Genomic DNA, 20,135 nt, shown 5'->3' with positions numbered 1-20,135 from the left:
ACTTTTGAAATGTACAGCGACAGAATTCAGAACATGGCCTTTCTTAGTGTTCTCCCTGTACACCAAGTCAGAACCGTAAGATAAATAAAGGTGGCATATAAGCTGACAGTGAAAGCTCTTACAATTTTCAATGATTACATTTCTTTAAAACAGATTATGGGCTGCATGTCCACCACCAAATCAGAACAGTAGGCAAAATTAAGAGGGGTAAATAGACCAAATTATTAGGGTGAGGCACATGGGCTACTAACATCTTACTTCACAACATTCATTTGGTGTTACTTTCTTAGCTACATTATGCATATCTCCCTGGCATATCATATAATTTATGCAGCAGCATACAATACATTTTTGGACTCACCTTGTTGTGCTGTGCTCACTTGAACCAGGAGGTGGTGTGGCGGTCCTTCGTGGGCAAAATACTTGGAAAAGAGCCCCGTAATCCCAGATTTGGGACCACACAGCCACGGGTTCCTTCCAAACCACTCATTGTTGAATTTGCAATTTCCAACTTGTGTAATATTTATGTCCAATGGCCGATGAGCACCGATACATTTTCAATAATTTCTCTTCAAATGACAAGGAATTGCCAGTAGATTGTCGACTTGATTCATGACGATGCAAAGATTTTGAAAAGTATGCTGTTGACATGATCAGTCCAATCAAAGCTACTGTACATATAACGTGATTTGACGTAATTTTATCTGTGGCCAATGACCTTTATCCTTCTTGGATGGACACTTCTAATGCAACTCTATGGCGGCACCCAAGGGGCAAGAATTTGAGGTCTCCCCTTTGACTTGGCGGTAACATAGCATCCCCATTAATGACAGAACACTGAGCAAAAAAGAAAAAGAGACCATGTTTGTATGCGGCTTTATTAACTTGATCATATATTATTTTTTACATTGTTTGCAAACTGATATGGACACGTATTAATGCCAAAATAACATGCAAAACAGGCAAGCCCCCCCCAAAAAAATGGCGGGTCGGCCACTTCACTGCATAATGAAACAATCCCTAGTAAGGCGGTGTTGAGGGTGAACTGATTTATTTGGCATTAAGACTGGTTTTACGCACAACTTTCTGTCCAAGCTGGGAGAGTGCACAAGGATGGCTCAAGTCATGCAGGTTCAGGTGGGCTACAAATCACATTTTATTGGTCGCATACACATATTTAGCAGATGGTATTGCGGGTGTAGCGAAATGCTTGTACGTATACAGGACAGTTCGATTTAAAAACAGAATTAGGGCCCGAATTCCCTTGCAAGTGGTCGAGAGAAACTGTTATGCCAGTGATGGTACCTTGAAATAATCAGTTTCATCTCATTCATCAAAACTCATGGGTTTTCACTTTGGGGTGAGGTGTGCTCTCTGGGAATTCACTACATGCTGCACCTGGACAAAAATATTCTCACATTTACCTTAAGGGCAACACGCTATCGGGTTGCACTCCTGTCTCGATGTATGAATTATAAAAAAACATGCTGCACGTGGGCCACAGAACAAAGCCAAAATAATTGTGATTGGATGGCCCCCTGGTCTTGGCAGCACTTGCCTGTTAAATAAATTTGACTCCCGCTTCCAGTCCTGAAGTATATCAGCCTTTTCCTGCCCCCTAACGCATAGCACGGCATAGCAAAGCCAGAGGTTTCCTGGAGTTGGGCTATCAATGTTTTCGCAGTTCACCCCCCTCTCCAGCTACATTGAGCTAAAGGCTGTACTGCCACCTGCTGGCCCAGAGTGTAAATAGGGGAACCCCCTCACCATCCCAGAGTCCTCTAAAACTAACTTGTCTGCCAATGAAATTAAGCACCAGTCAGGTTAAAGGCGTTATAAAGCTACAGTTTATATAGGTGCTAAAGTGAATGTGAAAACGTGTGTGCACAACATATTTCTATGCTACCCTTAGAAAGAGCTGAGATGCAACTTCTCTTACTAGTGCATAACGGAAGCAATTGTCTAAGGGTGGTGTTTTTTTCTCTCCTCTCTGCTTTCTAAATGACCAAACATTTGAGCTGCCCTAACACTTGTCCTGTAAGCAAAAACAAACTTGGCATCCAACTCTGTGGTTAAACGGTATGGAAAAACTCACCTTCAGCAGTGGGGCGGGGAAATGGAGGCCCGGATGGGCACATGTGCTGTGAATTAGCTTTCGCGGGCAGGCTAGTGGTGGGAGTAACCTTAGAAACCAGCAAGGGTGTTTCTGCATGGCTGCAGCCTGCAGTGCCTCAGGGGCTCAGTGACCCGGGTACGAGGGGAGGAAGAAAGACAGCAGGCCGAAACCCACGCTCCCCCTCGCTCTCTCGCCACACCAGTGGCCCCCAGGGAACCCTCGCACGCACCTCCAACCAACCACCCTCTGTATAGCTTCTCTCTATCCTTCCATGTGAGTCTTCTCTCTCACTCTGCCTTTACGTAAGGCCTCTCACCCTTTTCCATGAACCCTCAGTTTTTCCCTCTCAGCTACTGTGTAAGGCCTTGCTTTCTTTCTCTCCATGTGGAAGCCCTCTGTATGCCACTGAAAAGCAGCCACCTGTCTCAGTATGTTCATATGTGAATATCTGAGGGGTTCTCTCTAACTTGGTCTACGTGTTAAGAGTCCTTTCTGTCTCACAAACACACTCCTCTCAATGCATCAACACTGCACATTATAACGTGGTCAGAGGCTGATGCTCATTTCAGCCAGTTTATTCACACAGCACATACTACAGTGGGTAACGTATTTCAGAACATTCTACAGTGCGGTCACTTCTGACATTCTGAAACAAAATACTTTGTATCCTATCATCAGCAGTATATCAAAATAGTCACTACAAAAGTATAAATTAGACCTACCGATAAGACAAATATGGTGGAATTAAAATAAGTTAAAATAAAAAAATTGCAGTCTAGCAGAGTATAAAAAGTACAAACAATATGACATGTTTCCATAAAATAAGACAAACAACATTGATGCTCAATTAGAATTGAGAATAGTCTACATTTCTGAAGGAGAGGGAAAGAGTATTTGTTAGCCATCTTGTACTTACAGTGAACATTAGCATCTTGTTATACCCACCGGATAAAGACAAGACGTGCGTTTCTGCGAAGCCATTAGTCAGCGACAAAATATATATTTTTTTGTAATCTGAATTTAGTTCTTTATAACAAACAGTATTTATCTTGAGTTGTGTGTATCAAAAACCTTGAAATGCTAGTTTAGAAAAAGAGGTATGGCGTTATCAACTGTACGCCTCATTTCTGCAACTCTTGCTCCCTCTACTGACGTAAAACAGTTATTGTATTAGTATACTGCCACCCCTTGAAAGGAGGATGAAGTTTCCCCTAGACACTGATCTGAGGTCAGGTCTGTGCCTTTGCCCCTAATGGTTCAAGTTGGGATTAGGGGAGGGTATACTGCCTACGAGCAACTTCTGACCCCCTGAAACTGTTCCGTTTTAGAATAAACACTCTGGCTTACATGATAGAATAGACCAGTCCTCTAATATTGATTGCATGCATATCTTTGTTATAAATTCACATCCTACCAACAAAGTGTACGAGGCAATTGTAGTAGTATTGGAGATCACCACATCAACGACTGCATGTCCAGGAGAGTTTACTGCTTGAAATTCCTATGTAAGATCTACAGGTTAAATCCCTTAACTATGGTTGTCTAAAAAAAAATACCACTTCAAAATGAAATCAATTTCAGTGGTATTATCTATATCCTACACTTTCTATTTCATTATATTCATAATGTTGGACAAATCATAGCCTTTAGTCTATGTCCTTGAGTCATAGAACTGGAGGTAAAAAAATAACTCAGATGCTATGGACAGAGGAAAGTTAAGTCAACCATTTATACTGAATAGACATGTTATCAAGATGTGTGTACCTAGGTGTTTGTGACACTCACTTCCAATATAGTACTGGTCTAGCTAGCCAGTTGGGATGTTATGCACATTCCAACTTATTTGTGCAAGTCTTCAAAGGCAACAATAGATTTCACACACTCAACTCCTAAATGAGAAAGTGGAGTGTGTCAATGAATGGAGGACAGACAAAACTCAAGTGCGGGGATGGATCAACCATGCCAAAACATTTAACCCTACAAGAAAATTCAGTGCATGAATTAAAAGCATGAAACCATAATTGCCACACCAGTAAGTTTCTTTGGACTATTTGCTTTTGGATAAATTAATACATGGGTCTATATTCGATGTAAAAAGTACAAAACGACAAAATGAAGACTAAGAAAGACTAATATCAGAAACTGACAAACATTATACATAAAGACGTGGAGTTTGGTGTAGTGAGACTGTCTTTAAAAACAAGGGTTAAGGAAAGAGAAACTGTTTGTAGACCTCATTAAATCTCACAAACCATGTTTCCATCCAGTTTTTATGCGAGTAAAGTCATAGCGTATAAATCCAAAATCCCGACAACTTTGTTTCCATCACAGTTTCGGTAACATTTTATAAATGCTGACAGAAAATTTGTTTGTCCGACATGGATTTTTTTGTGTCTGTAAAATGAATTATGCGAGAAATATTTATAGAACAACCATCATATCGAAGTAAATTTGGAGTCACATGATGATATGGTGTGTGGTCCTCCCACTATGACTCGGGAAACCACGCAGTTTATTAAACTACAGAATAAATTATTTATGATGAACTTCAGTGTGGTGAAAGTGCCGATTCTGGTAACATGATGATCGATGCTTGACTGCTGTTTGACAAACATATTCTAATCCATAATAATCTCATCATGTAGACTAGCCTACCCACACTGTATTTGATAGTTGTTGGCTGGATCGCACGTGCCAAGATCAGAGAAGGCACATTTGCTTTTTAACGCAACAGTTTGTGTGACAAAACTGTAGAGTAGCTAGCTAAAGTTGGCCCTTTCCTACATTAGCCATGATGGAGATCGAGATTTGGACTTGTGGTTTTAATTCTCAGTACTGGTCAATGATTATAATGGCGATTCTGATCCAACCATTAATTCATACATTGTTGTGCCGCTGGCCCGAGAGGATGGAGGTTCAATATGTAGCTAGATGTAGAAGGCTAATGTTAGGCTAGCGAGCAAGCATTTTAGCAAGGTAGCCTAGGACAACAAAAAAGTAGTGTGTACTGTAAGACAGAGTGATAGACCGTTTCGTCAACAATAACGAGAGGATGGCATTGTCGTTTCTCTACAAGTAGGGGGAGTCAACATATTTTTCTGCTTGTATGAACGTGCACACACACACAGAAATCAGAACCATGGACAGCCAAATTATATTTAGCTTACAGTGATTGGACTAAATTGTGAGTGATTGGGCCTCCCGAGTGGCGCAGCAGTCTAAGGACCTGCATCCCTACAGACCTGGGTGCGATCCCAGCCTGTGTCACAACCGGCCATGACCGGGAGTCCCATAGGGCGGTGCATAATTGGCCCAGCGTCGTCCGGGTTAGGCGGTGAGAGCTTTACTTTGCTCATCGCGTTCTAGCGACTCCTTATGGTGGGCAGGGCGCCTGCAGGCTGACTTCAGTCATCAGTTGAACAGCGTTTCCTCCTACACATTGGTGCAGCTGGCTTCCGGGCTAAGCGGGTGGGTGTTAAGAAGCGCGGTTTGGCGAGTCTGGCTTCCCCAGTGATTTTACCACGCACTGCTACTGGAGTTTTATTCTGTACATGAAAACTTGTGTGAAAAAGTACATTTTCTGTGCATAAGACATCACACACTGATTTTTATCTGAAACAAATCTGTTTGGTGGAGACACCACTTGTGGGAAAATGCTCATTCTTTTAATGTATATTTTTGAATAATTGAAAACATAGCTACTGACGGTTAACTAGAGTTAAAATCTATAAAGACGTATCATTTTCATTTGGAAAACAACAAATTGGTTGCCATCCCATTCCACTCTTTCTGGGAAAAGCAGTTTGATACTCCCATTCACTGAACAAAATTACACGCAACACGTAAAGTGTTGGTCCCATGTTTCATGAGCTGAAATAAAAGATCACAGAAAATGTTCCATACGCACCAAAAGCTTATTTCTTGTAAATTGTGTGCACAAATGTCTTTACATCCCTTTTAGTGAGAATTTGTCCTTTGCCAAGATAATCTATCCACCTGACAGGTGTGGCATATCAAGATGTTGATTAAACAGCATGATCATTACACAGGTGCACATTGTACTGGGGACAATAAAAGGCGACTAAAATGTGCAGTTTTGTCAAACAATGCCACAGATGTCTCAAGTTTTGAGGGAGCATGCAATTGGCTGACTGCAGGACGTCCCACCAGAGCTGTTGCAAAGAAAATGTAATGTTAATTTCTCTATCATAAGCCACCTCCGTCGTTTTAGAGAATTTGTCAGTACGTCCAACTGCCCTCACAACCGCCAACCACATGCATGGCGTTGTGTGGGCAAGCAATTTGCTGATGTCAACATTATGAACGCCCCATGTTTGCGGTGGGGTTATGTATGGGCAGGCATAAGCTATGGACAACAAACTGCATTTTATCGATATTTGAATGCACAGAGATAACGTGATGAGATCCTGAGGCTCATTTTTGTGCCATTCATGAGCCGCCATCACCTCATGTTTCAGCATGGTAATGCAAAGCCCCATGTCGCAGGGATCTGTACACAATTCCTGGACACTGAAAATGTTCCAGTTCTTCCCTGGCCTGCATACTCACCATACATGTCACCCATTGAGTACAGTGTGTTCCAGTTCCCACCAATAGCCAGCAACTTCACACAGCCATTGAAGAGGAATGGGACAACATTACACAGGCCACAATCAACAGCCTGATCAACTCTATGCGAAGGAGATGCATCACGCTGTGGTCACCAGATACAAACTGGTTTTCTGATCCACACCCCTACTTTTTTTTAGGTATCAGTGATCAGATGCATATCTGTATTCCCAGTTGTGAAAATCGATAGATTAGGGCCTAATGAATTTATTTCAATTGACAGATTTCCTTATATGAACTGTAACTTAAAATTGTTGCATGTTGCGTTAATATTTTTGTTCAGTATAAAACAAGACTTCACAATCCGAATGTTTCAGTTGAAGATCTTGTACACATTTCTGGCTACTAACAAGATGTTTCAAATATGGGGAATTGAACAATCCCATTTGTGCAATTTTTTTGGTGTAGAAGTGGAGGATTTGTTACATATTTTCTGGCATTGCGCCATAGTTTCCAACTTTTGGGCAAAAGTACAAGTGTTTACTCTCTGTTTTATACTATTGTGTTATATTTCCACAAACAGTTAAATTGTGACTTAAGGGAGAGAATTAAGGGAGAGATGCAACACGATAAAGAATCTCTTGATTCTGCTGGGGAAGGTTTTCATTTTTTAAACTCAAAACAGATATGTTAGTTTCTTTCAAAATAACTGTCAAACAATATTATACACTGGGAGGATTTATTGCAAAAGAAAGTGGGAGGTCAAGATTTTACTGAGAAGTTGGACCAAATAACACGTCAAGAGGGATGGGCCTGATTTCATAGACAAATGAAAGGTGGTCCTGATAGCCAGTTATATTATATGACAATGTGTCCACCACACCGAGGTAGGGGATATTCTGGGGGAGGTGTGGCGGTTATTCTGAGGGACCATGAATCTTTAGCTCCCACTTCCCTAATGTGGGATGGCTACTTGTAACTGCTGTCAATGGTATTACATGCCCACGATTTAAAAAATGAAATAAAAGACAAGGAAAGAAAACCCCCAAATTAAATAATAATTTAAACAAATTACATCCATTAATAATACTTTTTTTATTTTTTATTTTTTTTTATTGTCCACGCTAGCTATTCTCTCTTGGAATTTGAAGGGCCTTAATACTTCTAATAAACGTTCCTGCTGTCTTGATATCCTAGCAAGAAACCATATTAATATAGTAAAGCACCAAGAAACACATCTGCTCAAAAAGGACGCACATAGAAAAGAGAATTTGTAAAAAAAAATAAAAAAAGACTGCTTTTTCATCAGCCCCAAACCAAACTAAAAGGTGTAATTATAATCTTGGGTAAAGGCAAAGACCAAGAAGGCAGAATCACTTTCCTTAAATGTATCCATAATGGAAAAAAATGCCTTTATTAATGTGTATCCTCCAAATTCATATGATCCTACATTTTTTGATTCTCTGAACAACATATTGTTAGAATTAACTGATTTCCATGTTATTATTGGGACAGAAGAATGTTTTATGCCTGTTTGAGTGGAAAGTGTACTCTTTTGCTTTAGGATTATGTGCTCACCATGCATAAATGAGGTTGTAATCAGAGAGTATATGCTGGAGAGACTTGGTTGCGTGTGGATTGTAGTTGGTCTCATTGTACTTGTTTCGCATGTCTATGATTAAATAAGATATCAAAATTGGAAATGTTAACTGCGTTAGTGCGTTCTCAACAAACACTATTTTCAGACCAGGTAGCTATTACTCTTTCCAATGTCAAGACATAAGTTAATTTACAGATAAGACAGAGAGCAGAATGTGCCATCCATCGAGTTAGACTCAACCTTTACTTCCATGGTAATCATCCCAGTCGTCTACTGGCCAAAAAGCTATGGACTAATGATCAATTAGTTGACATAGCGACTATTGAATCTGAAACACGGGAATACCATCAGAACCCAAATGAATCAAATATTTTCCCACTTCTATAAAGAACTGTATACCTCGGATTATAAATCCACACCAACCCAGACTAAGTCCTTTTTAAAATAATTAAGAACTCCTCTTCTCTCAGAGGAAGCCACCTCGCTGGGAGCCCAAATGTCTTTCAGTAAACTCAAAAGGGCATTGGGGCTAGAATGATCACCTGGATGGGAGGGTATTCCTCCTGAGGTTTAGTACAATTCTGGGAATCAATTAGGTCCACTATTGCTCGAAATGATTAACACAAACGTTCACAAAGGTTCATTTGGGAGAGATGTGAATACAGCACTAATTCCGCTTTCATTTTAAAAAAGGTAAGGATGCCTGCCAGTGTTCTTACTATCGCCCCCTATCTTTGATAAACACAAATATTATTTTTTTTCTCCAAAATGCTGTCGTCCCATCTCGAAACTTACCCAAATTGGCCCACATGGGTTTGTTTAAAAACATTTATCTTCGGCTAACCTCCCTCGACTATTACATATCTTAGATGCTCCTTGGGCTGTATTCTCTCTCGGTGCAGAAATAGCTTTTGATAGACCAGACTGGTCATATCTCTAAAATGAACAAACTCACAAAGAGAGAAAGACGTAGGGCAATCCCTACCAAACTTTAAATAGTATTTCCAGGCACTAGCATTTCACACCATCCTAAATTGTTTTAGACAGGATTCTCCTTCCCCTTGGCTGAGTAGAGGGAAATATTGTCTCCTATTGCCCTGGAAGAGGTGGTCTTCACAGATATACCCCTTAAAATGTCAAGTATGCTTTGGTCCTATTATAGCTTACACAATTTCTATTTTGCGCCAATTTTTAAACAACGCAACTGGGATGCTCCAATACATCACAATAATGCCTTGCGATCTGTAGGGCAGCCTTTTGCATCTTCCCCAATGGTCCAAATGTGGAATCCGTACCCTTACCGATATCATGGACAGAAATGGTTTGAGAATATTCCAAGATTTACCAGGCAACTTTTTATTTTTTTTAACTTAAACATTTTTTTTTTTACAGCTATGCTGGCGTAAGAAGTCCCTTGGGAAACCCAACTACCAAACCATCCAATGATGGGATTTATAAATAAATGATCTGGGCTCTGGAAAGGACTGATCTCTATAATATATAAACAACTTAGTAAGCTCATATTCTGAGCTAGCCATTAAAAAAGTATTGTTCGACAGATCTAATTGAATCTGAACAACACTTTAACGAACAGAATATTGAAAAATTTGACCGACACAAACCATCAATTTATACATTTTAAGTTTGTTCACCGACTGTATTTATCACCAAGGATACGTTTCATGATGAAATTGGCGCTAACTCCCAACTGTTCACTGTGTCCCCTAAATCAGGTAGGCACATTTTTCAAATAATGTGGGAGTGCCCTGCAGTTAAATGTGCATCAATGTAAATATTCAATGCTTATTCAATGCATCTATTATGTTACTTAACAATGATAGCTCCTTGAATATTAACTGCTGGCAGGCAGCATTGCCGCAAAAAAAGCTGTTGTCTCTTAGATGGCAATCACCTCACTCTCTCCCAATTCTCCAGTGGATACAGTTACTGTTAGAAGCTCTAACATCAGAATTATCCACAGCGAGAATGAATGGTGCTAATCAAGGAACAATTGAGTCCTGGACAAATATACTTGACTCTAAAGAATAATCTTAGTTAAAGCCTAATACTTACAAAAAAAATGTATAAAGCCCAACACGCATACAAAATAATAAATAATAATAAATTGGATGGATTGTCTGTGTGTGCCATTCAGAGAGTGAATGGGCAAGAAAAAATATTGAAGTGCCTTTGAACGGGGTATGGTAGTAGGTGCCAGGCGAAACGGTTTGAGTGTGTCTAGAATTGCAACGCTGTTGGATTCACGCTCAACAGTTTCCTGTGTGTGTGTGTGTGTGTGTCTCAAGAATGGTCCAACATCCAAAAGACATCCAGCCAACTTGACAACTGTGGAAAGCATTAGAGTCAACATGGGCCAGCATCCCTGTGGAACGCTTTCGACACCTCTGGTCACCTGGAGGGGGAGTGCTGACTGACGAGCAAACCTAATTTCTAGGGGGGTGGGGAAACATGGTTTCCAGGTGTGGGGGTTTGGATGGAAACATGTTGGCTGGGTGGGGTTGGAGGCCCACTTCATTTCAGTTCTCTTTATATTGAATTTATTATTACTAAAATATATATAGCAATCAGGCCGACGAGTTCCTAATCACACCCACCCCAACCATCAAGTCATTCAGTATTGTCACTCAGTAACAGAGTGCACTCCAATGGCACCATTGTCCAGAACGGATCTGATGCCAGGTCATACACAACCACCGAAGGCCAATCTTCCTCCTTTAGTCCTTCAAAGGGCTACTAAAGCCAGACAACTACAAGCCATTGAAGAAATTGTAAAAAGACGGCAGTTTGATAACATTGTAAAGGCATGAAATTTACTTTGACACATAGGGTCAGAAGTGATTCAGTGAATGCGAGATCTTTAAGGGCCAAAGAATAACAGCGGTTACTAGCTAGCACCAGATGCAACACCCCTTGCCATCCTTGTCGTTTATCCTATCAGTTTTAAAAGCCATTCAACCCCTGATAATACATTCTTTTCTTTGTTGCATTTGGCACTAACCACGGTTTGATCAGCATCTTGAGAAGATCGCACTATGGGTTCCGCTATCCCGCTGTAGATAGTCTGTGTAGTCATTGGTGGGTCATTGGTGGGTCGGTCTAGGACAGTCGAGCTATGGTCGTGGTTAGGTCAGCCTTATTGGTCGGACCGTAACATTCAGGCCATGTTGGAGCGCAGGAAGATGAGTTTGTTCATCTCCTCGGCGGTGACCTGCTGCCTCCTCTTCATGGCCAAGCTCTGTTCACAGACGCTCACACACTCGCTGCGAACGCCCACAGCGGGTACGGCCAGCAGCCACAGTGCCAGGCGTGCCAGTCTGGGGTAGCGGTCGCCCACCGTGGTGCTCCAGTAGTGGAAGAGGTCTGGGTTGGTACCCTGGAGGAGCGGTTCAGCCAGATACTGGAACACCTCCTGTCTCACCTGGGTCTGGCTTTCATCTGACGACGCCTCACACGACGACACGGCTACTACCCCTCTGGCATTCACCCCGCCCCTGGGGACATCCACGCGGAGCCGTTTGAGTGTTGAGGGTCCATCCACGTCCTCACCCCCGGACCCTCCACCATCGCGGGTGTCTGTGGCCATCTCGCAGGCGTGGGCGATGATCTCCTCTTGCTGGTAGGCTGGGACAGGACGCAGCTTCAGCTGGGGGTCCAGCACCATGGCTACCTGGTGGGCTTTCTCCACCTTGAAGTTCTCCTTAAGAGCTTCCAGAAAGTAATGGCAGAGCTTGCTGGAGGTCCCCACCTCCCCAGCCTTGGAGGTGAACAGTTTCTCCAAGCGCAGGTAGACAGGTAGCACCTGTTGCAGGGTTGGCCTCCTCTGGCTGCTGAGTTCCAGGGCGGCCAGGCGCAGAGGGGCCAGCAGGCAGGTCAGCGTCCCCAGAAGGTGCTTGTTGAGGCCCTGCAGTGTGGCCTTGCTCCTCCCATACGCCTCGAAGATCTGCTCAGAGTGGGAGTGCACCTGAAGGAGGGCCTCAGCCATGCGGTCCCAGCAGGGAGGAGTAGGGCTGAGCCCAGGGGGAGTGGAGGGGTTAGACATGCCCTCGTCTGTGGCGGCGCTGGTGGACAAGAGGCTGGTGGAGGCAGCGATGTCGTGGCAGGCGGCCAACAGCTCAGCCAGCTCATGGAGCCCCCTTGCCTGTAAGCTGTGCTTCCCCAGCACCGCTTGGACCACAGCACCCAACGAGCACCCGGCGCACCGCAGGCACACCCTCCTCCGCCCGCCTCCACCCAGTGGCAAGCACCCCACTCCCACCCGCGGCTCAGTCACGTACACCGTGCGGATGTCTGACATGACGAACTCCGAGAGCACGTTCTGTGTCCACTGGTGCACCTGCTCTGGCCCCTCCCTCAGGTCTGCCTCCTTGACACCTAGAACATAGCGCTTGAGCCTGGACCCCTCCACCTGGTACGCTGTCAGCACTAGGCAGGCATCAGGTCCCACTGTCTGGGAGTGGCAGGTGACGGCAATGCCCAGGTAGGAGTTGGAGCCCAGGGCGCAAGTCACCTTCACCTTGACCTGGTTGTACATGCGGGGAAGCTGGCGCAGGGCCAGAGAGCTCATGTTGCCCAGGGCGTCGCGGGTGGAGTAGGCACCGTGGCGGGCGCCCGTGTCCACCAGGGTCTGGGCCAGCTTCAGGAAGTCCTTGCTGTTGAGCATGTTGAGCACGCCCAGGTCTGTACACATCACCCTCAGGAGACGCTCGGCTACCTGTTGCCTTTCCTTCTCCGGTAACCCACCACTGTTCTCTGTGGAGAGAGGAATGGGAGAGATGCAGTGAGAGTGAGGAGGAGAGAGGGAAAGGAGATGGGATAAAGAGAAAAATAGAGGAAAACTATGGGAAAGGGAGGTAGAGATAGGAGAAAGAGTTTAAGCAAGAGAGATAAAGTATGTATTCATAGGCAGTGTGGCCTATGTGTGTTTATTAGGGTGTCCAATCAAACATGCATCTTTTGTTTAGTGGATAAAATAATCATGTCTCTATCACAATCCATTCAAAAGGTTATTTGAGATTTGGCCAATATTAAGGTGACTAAATCAATGGAGACCAGAGAAAAAAAGTGGTCATCAATCAGGATTATGGCATTGCGTCAGCTAGGCTGGATGCTGTGCGAGAATGCTAACTGACAGGCTAAACATAGAACATGTCTTCTTTCTTCTGGAATCCGGAGGACATAAAACAATAGAGGAGGTAAGATGGATATTGATTTTGAGACGTCATGCATTTTCATATTTTAGTATACGCTTTTCATATTAAATTCCTGTTCAGAAGATTTCTCCCAAAAACAAGCGTATCGCTGACATGTCAACGGAGCACTGAGCATACGGCAAGCTTTTTATTTGCAAAGCCCTTTACATTTAATTTAGATTGTGTCATGCTAATTGTGATTTTTGCGACCTGCAGAAACAACTGTGCAGAATACCACCACCACATGTAAAATCCTCAAAAGTTTCTGTAAAAAAATGGCACTGCTCTGTCAACAGAGCTTGGTGCACATCATCGGATCTATTAGGTTACGAAATACGACTTTTTGGATATAAATGTTTATATACGTTAGAGAAAGAACCCACTGAACAATTCAGAAGAATCATGTTCTGGTAAAATGTATTTTATAACACAAGTGAAATTTCATCCCCATAGCACATTTTCAAGAGTGGGTGGAAACCCTGTTTATTCATAGGCAGCATGACTATAACAGCGATACTGAATGATTCGTAGCCTACTCACGGTTGATGGAGTGGTTTCTCTGTGCAGCCTGGGATTGAGCCTGTATCTGGACTTGAACTATTTGAGCTTGGGCCTGATGCTGGGGCTGGGGGGACCTCCACAACTGGTCCTGTGAGGCTGGGCCCGGTGATGTCTTTGGAGACTCCCCTTTGGTATGCTTTTCATTATCCGCTGAGGGGAAACAGACAGATAGAAGGTCTGTTAACTGTTAAGCTAGGGTTACAGTATCTAATCGCTATAAGCTACAGAGGGATAGCTAAAGGCTAATAGCTAAAGTGTTATTAATTGGTTAATTGTTATAGGGCCATATACACTAAACCAAAATATAAACGCAACATGTAAAGTATTGGTCCCATGTTTCAGGAGCTGAAATAAAAAATCCCAGAAAAGTTTCATATGCACAAAAAGCTTATTCCTCTCAAATGTATGCACAAATTTGTTTACATCCCTGTTAGTGAGCATTTCTCCTTTGCCAAGATAATTCATCCACCTGACAGGTGTGGCATATCAAGAAGCCGATTAAACAGCATGATCATTACACATGTGCACCTTGTGCTGAGGACAATGTTGGCCACTTTAAAATGAGCAGTTTTGTCACAACACAATGCCACAGACATCTCAAATTTTGAGGGAGCGGGCAATTGGCATGCTGACTGCAGGAATGTCAAACAGAGCTGTTGACAGAAAAGGGAATGTTACTTTTTCTACCATAAGCTGCCTCCAATGTCGTTTTAGAGAATTTGGCAGTACGTCCAACCGGCCTCACAACCGCAGACCACGTGTAACCACGCCAGCCCAGGACCTCCACATCCGGCTTCTTCAACTGCGGGATTGTCTGAGGGGGTGCTGAGGAGTATTTCTGTATGTAATAAAGCCCTTTTGTGGTAAAACTCTTTCAGATTGGCTGGGCCTGGCTTCCCAGTGGGTTGGCCTGGCTGCCAAGTGGGTGGGCCTATGCCGTCCAAGTCCCACCCATGGATTAAGGTCTAATGAATGCATTTCAGTTGACTGATGACCTTTAATGAACTGCAGCTTATACTTCCAGAGGGTTAGCTAAAAGCTGAGGGTTAGCTAGTGGCTAACAGTTAGATGGGGTTAGTAAACAACCAATAATTAACCAAAAGAGTAGATACACATAAAACTACAGGGGTGACAATGGTCATAACACAAATAAAGTGCATAATAAATGTAATATGTAAAACATTTGATGTGTGATATATATCTTAACCTAAGGGTGTGATATACAGCGCTGTTTGTGTCAAGATATTAACTATTCCAAAATGAAGGTGTAGTTCGAAAAAATATCAAAGTACTTTAAGAATCCAAAGTATCAAGCCATTAACAAGCTTAGAATTCAACTTGGACTGAGACCAACTTGATCAGCTGAAAGCCTGCCTCCCAGCCATTTGACGACTACGCTCCATGAGTAGAGCCAGTCGGGTATATCTCCCACTAGGTGCAGGTAACTCACCAGCGTGGGACTGCATGTGCTCCAGCAGGTTGTTGTAGAACTGGAACGGGATGCCACAGGCGCCACATGTGTAGGGTTCTAGAAACACAAGGCCCAGAATAAGGGTTCCCATAGCATAAGAAAGAGCACATCCACTGTAGACCTGTCCAGTCTATTCCCAGAGTGTCGCTAGATCTAGGTCACCGCCGGCAAGTTTCATTTTACCGCATATAAAAACACAGGGACATGTTCAACCTACTTAATTTAATATTTGATTATCTATGTATGCCATTTAAGAGTGATTGAGTCTTCCTACCTAGTGACATTGTCTCTGCCACTGTCGCTTTGTCTTTGGGGTTCTAGCGGCATTAGGTCCTGATTGTTTTGAAGTTCTCATGGCTAATTTATTTGGTAAAAGATGTAGATAAATCTTCATTTGATTGCATAGGTTTTTCATGACATTTTCCCACCTGGCTTGTCAACTGTAACAGGTTATTGTTGAAGGGCACAGAATCATTATGCCCAGCTGGGGTAAAGTATGGGTCAGCAGAAAAGTCCCTCATCTCATGTCATGTTATGACAATACTTAAAACAGTAATACAACACCTAGTTTCTTCCATTCGCCATGGATTAACCTGCCTAAATTCAACCCTTCACATCAAGTACTACAGGGTCTCAAACACTGCCTAAATGGAGGTGCAAGTGTGACAAGCCCAAATGAACAGGGCAAAATGACAAGTGAGTAGGAAAATATCACTGGCAGCAGCTGTTTCTCATTGTGGTCAAAATAAACAAAATGGAGAGGGTGAAATGGTCCCATTTGTTTCTGTTTGCAGGCAGGCAGGTAGAGAGAGGAGTGGACTCACTCTGTGACGCAGGGAATGAACTGGTCACCAGGGGGCTTGGAGTACCTGAGTGAGAGGAAGTGAGTGACGTCAGACTCAGACACACTGCATTGGTTTTCAGATAAAATTCCCTACCCTTTCAGAGTTTGCACTTGCTCTCCTCCCCTTGTGGATTTAAAAGCATTTGATTGATGTAGGCATTGGCTAGACTGAGGATGTTTCCACTACATTTCCTAGACCAATCCATAATTTTTTAATCCACAAGGGGGAGCAAACGAGTGTATACTTCAGGAAGCAGGGTAGAGAATCAGACTATGGCCTTGATTTTAATGTGGTTATATGCTTGGACTCTAAGCCAGTGTTTCCCAACCCTGGTCCTCCAGTACCCCCAACAGTACAGTTTCGTTGAAGCCCTTGACAAACACACCTCATTCAACTCATTGAGGGTTTGATGATTAGTTGACAAGTTGAATCAGGTGTGCATGTCCAGAGTTATAATACAAATGTGTACTGTTGGGGGTACTCGAGGACATGGGTTGGGAAACACTGCACTAAGCCACCAACACTCACATTTCTGCCTGATTCCCTCTCCATCTACCTCCATGTTCTACCCAGGTCTCAGTTAGAACACATTGTCTCCCTATGTATTGACATTCACAGCTAATGATTGGGAGAGTTGCCCAACTGAAAATACACTGCACTGTGCAGAGAGACATTCATAAAATGCACAAGTATACAGCTAATGAGAAGCGCCTCAGTGCTCACCGCTTGAGTTCTGGGAACTGTTGGTGTCCACCAAGCTGGACTGGGTTTTGCTCTCTATTTTCTGACTGAAGGGACTGTCTGTGGAATATATGAAATCAAATTGTATTAGTCACATGCTTGGTAAACAACAGGTGTAGACTAACAGTGAAATGCTTACAGGCCCTTCCCAACAATGCAGAGAGAAAGAAAATAAGGGAAATAATAGAAAAGTAACACACTAAATGAAAAAGTAGGAATAAATACAATGCTTTAACTGACAAGTCCCAAAGAAAACCCATTGTGTGTAAAAACAGTCCAGATACACACCAAAAAAAACGTTATTTTTGAGTGTAGACCTCTGACATGGGTGAAAAACAGGTGGCTACGTAACATATCATACAAAATGGCGGATAATGATGCAATATCTGCTTTCTGATGATTCATTGCTTTTTTTGTCACCGGATTCAATAAAAAAGGAATATTCACCCATAGCATTTGAATACGAGTCCTACTACTCCTGTCCACCATCTCTTTTGACCCATTATTCTGTGCTAGAGGAGTGTGTCAAGCTTTAAATAGCTCTGCATAGACAGACTGATCAGGTGAGAGATATGACAGATAAGATGAGCGAGGAAGCGCTTCGGATCACAGCAGAGAAAGTTGAGACAAAACGATCTGCGGCAGGAGATTGTAGCCTTGCTTTACAGTGATATCAAATGTTACATGATAGTTAGGGTTTGAACCTGCCCACTTTATTATAAACTCTCAGGTCCATTTTAAGGTCTAAAAGTTTACATCTTTAAGTGGTTTAGGACACCTTCTTTTGTTGTCACTCTAGAGTCTATATACATTCACACACAGCCATTGTGCAGGAGTTGGTGTGTGAGCAGATTAAGCAGAGATCCTAGCTCAGTTGTCCATACCGGTTTCTAATTTATTGGCACTGTACTTGTTGACGTCCATGTTTCCACCCACACTTCCACGTGACCGAGGCGATTTCATATTATCGAAGGACCAATCTGTGGGTAGAAAGTTGTGTCAGTACCATCAAATAAATAAATGGCAACTTATCTACCTACTTGAACTGAACTTATGACCTAACACAGGTGACGAGGACTCAGGTGAGTTTGGGAGGCTAGACTACAACAGATGACTAGTCCCTTCCGTAGGCCTGTGAGATGACTTACTCGTTGGTTGGTGAAGAGCCACATGTTCCTGGTATGGGTTGAAGTACTTGTACTGCTTCCCACAGAACTCACACACATAGCTCCCAGTTTCTGTGGGAGAAAATGACAAAAGAGGTTACTCAAAATATCACATTCCTTGCATTCAATAAAAATAACTTCCTGTAATGATAGAAGAACAACACGAGTAGCATCCTTGGTGGTTCACTGAAATGGTTTCCTTCATTTTCAGTACTGGGGAAATTGAGACTGAATTATTCCCCAAATCGAATCATATTGTATTACGCTCATAATGGGATATAATCTACTAATAACTATCCTCAGAGCCAAGTACATTGCATCCATGAGGTAAAGCGCTAAATGCTAAAACTAATAACCTTTCCTTAACACACTGCAAAAGGATGGATTTCAGATACATCAACCACTTTAGAGTACACTGACTGTACAGAACACAGATGATAGACTAACCAGGTGAAAGCTATGATCCCTTATTGATGTCACCTGTTAAATCCACTTCAAATCAGTGTAGATGAAGGGGAGGAGACAGGTAAAAGAAGAATTTGTAGGCCTCGAGACAGTTGAGACATGGAAGGTGTATGTGTGCCATTCAGAGGGTGAATGGGCAAAACAAAATAGTGCCTTTAAACAGGGTATGGTAGTAGGTGCCAGGCGTACCGGTTTGAATGCGTCAAGAACTGTAACCCTGTTTGGTTTTTCTCACGCAACAGTTTCCCATGTGTATCAAGAAGGGTCCACCACCCAAAGGACATCCAGCCAACTTGACACAACTGCTGGTCCACATGGACCAGCATCCCTGTGGACCATTTGACACATTGTAGTCCATGCCCCCGACTAATTGAGGCTGTTCTGAGGGTAAAGGGGGTGCAACTCAATATTAGGAAGGTGTTCCTAATGTTTTGTACACTCAGTGTATATCTCGCACAGTATGGTGTGCCCAATAGCAAAACCAAAATCTGCCTAGCAACAGCAGACCAGCATGCAGCGCAGCCTTACTTGGTCCCATTTTCTGGAATTGTTCCACTGGCGGCTCCTCCTTGAGGTCTTCCACAGGTCCTAGAACCACCTGCTCATATGGGTCTGGGTGAGAGGGGGAGACAGAGAGCGATATGGAGGAAGGTGTGAAGTTAATTCACACAGGGTACTTTCTTTAGAGCAGCAGTAGCCGTGGAAGTGAAAGTTCAATCAAACAGCTTAAGGGCTACAAGTACACTACTCTTACAAATATCAGCCCTGTGACTGGCTAGTTTCCTGTTTTAAGCATTTGAGCTCTTCCTTTTACGAGGGACTTTACATGCTCAACTTCCCAGGAATTCATTCTAACAAAACCACAAACTTTTATGGAACTGCAAGTCAAGTCAACATTGCCACTGAGACAAAACAAGTTCCCATTTGAATTAAAAAACAGACACCGTATAGAAAGGCCTAGAAGGAACAAAATAATGGAAAGTAAAAGGAGGAGAAGAGAGGGTAGGTAAGTAAGTTCATTACCGTCAACAGCATGCAGGTCACGATGCTCCTGGAAGCAGCTGTAGTACTTGTATTTCTTCCCGCAGATGTCACAGGAGTAGCGGAAGCTATCTGCGGCACAGACAATGACGTCACAACCCACTGGTCACTGTCTAGCTCACAGCAGTCATTTCTTTCAGTTATCTCAATAAGGTATTAAAAAAAACTGAATGTTTTTTTTGTGTTGTTGGTCTGTCGACTTTGCTTTTGTACAGTGTGGGATATTCCATGTTGTACAGGAAGAAGATTTTTTTTTTTTTAGATGCACATATTCTCTTACTGGGAGAATTATCAAGGTGGTGTTGTGAAGAGAATGGTGCAGGTCGAAAACATATGGTTTGTAGCTACAG

The 20,135-nt window shown here is 42.9% G+C and overlaps 1 protein-coding gene across 1 annotated transcript in view; it reads right to left on the bottom strand.

Annotated features, from left to right (window-relative positions):
• Nucleotides 1-2,651: 2,651 nt before the first annotated feature.
• Nucleotides 2,652-20,135, bottom strand: part of LOC106563271 (zinc finger protein 618) — a 49,143-nt gene continuing 31,659 nt past the window's right edge. The window contains exons 5-13 of the mRNA XM_014128713.3: nt 19,768-19,857; nt 19,273-19,356; nt 18,262-18,351; nt 17,998-18,093; nt 17,096-17,173; nt 16,352-16,396; nt 15,507-15,584; nt 14,036-14,206; nt 2,652-13,055 (exon numbers count right to left, since the gene is read on the bottom strand). Of these exons, the coding sequence (XP_013984188.3) occupies nt 11,461-13,055; nt 14,036-14,206; nt 15,507-15,584; nt 16,352-16,396; nt 17,096-17,173; nt 17,998-18,093; nt 18,262-18,351; nt 19,273-19,356; nt 19,768-19,857 (2,327 nt within the window). The 3' untranslated portion in view covers nt 2,652-11,460. The remainder of the gene's footprint in view (nt 13,056-14,035; nt 14,207-15,506; nt 15,585-16,351; nt 16,397-17,095; nt 17,174-17,997; nt 18,094-18,261; nt 18,352-19,272; nt 19,357-19,767; nt 19,858-20,135) is intronic.

The sequence above is a fragment of the Salmo salar genome, chromosome 11 (assembly GCF_965601325.2).
Source record: "Salmo salar chromosome 11, fSalSal1, whole genome shotgun sequence".
NCBI classification, from domain to species: Eukaryota; Metazoa; Chordata; class Actinopteri; order Salmoniformes; family Salmonidae; genus Salmo; species Salmo salar.
The sequence above is the reverse complement of the archived record's forward strand: the minus strand, read 5'-3'. Positions and strand labels throughout refer to the sequence as shown.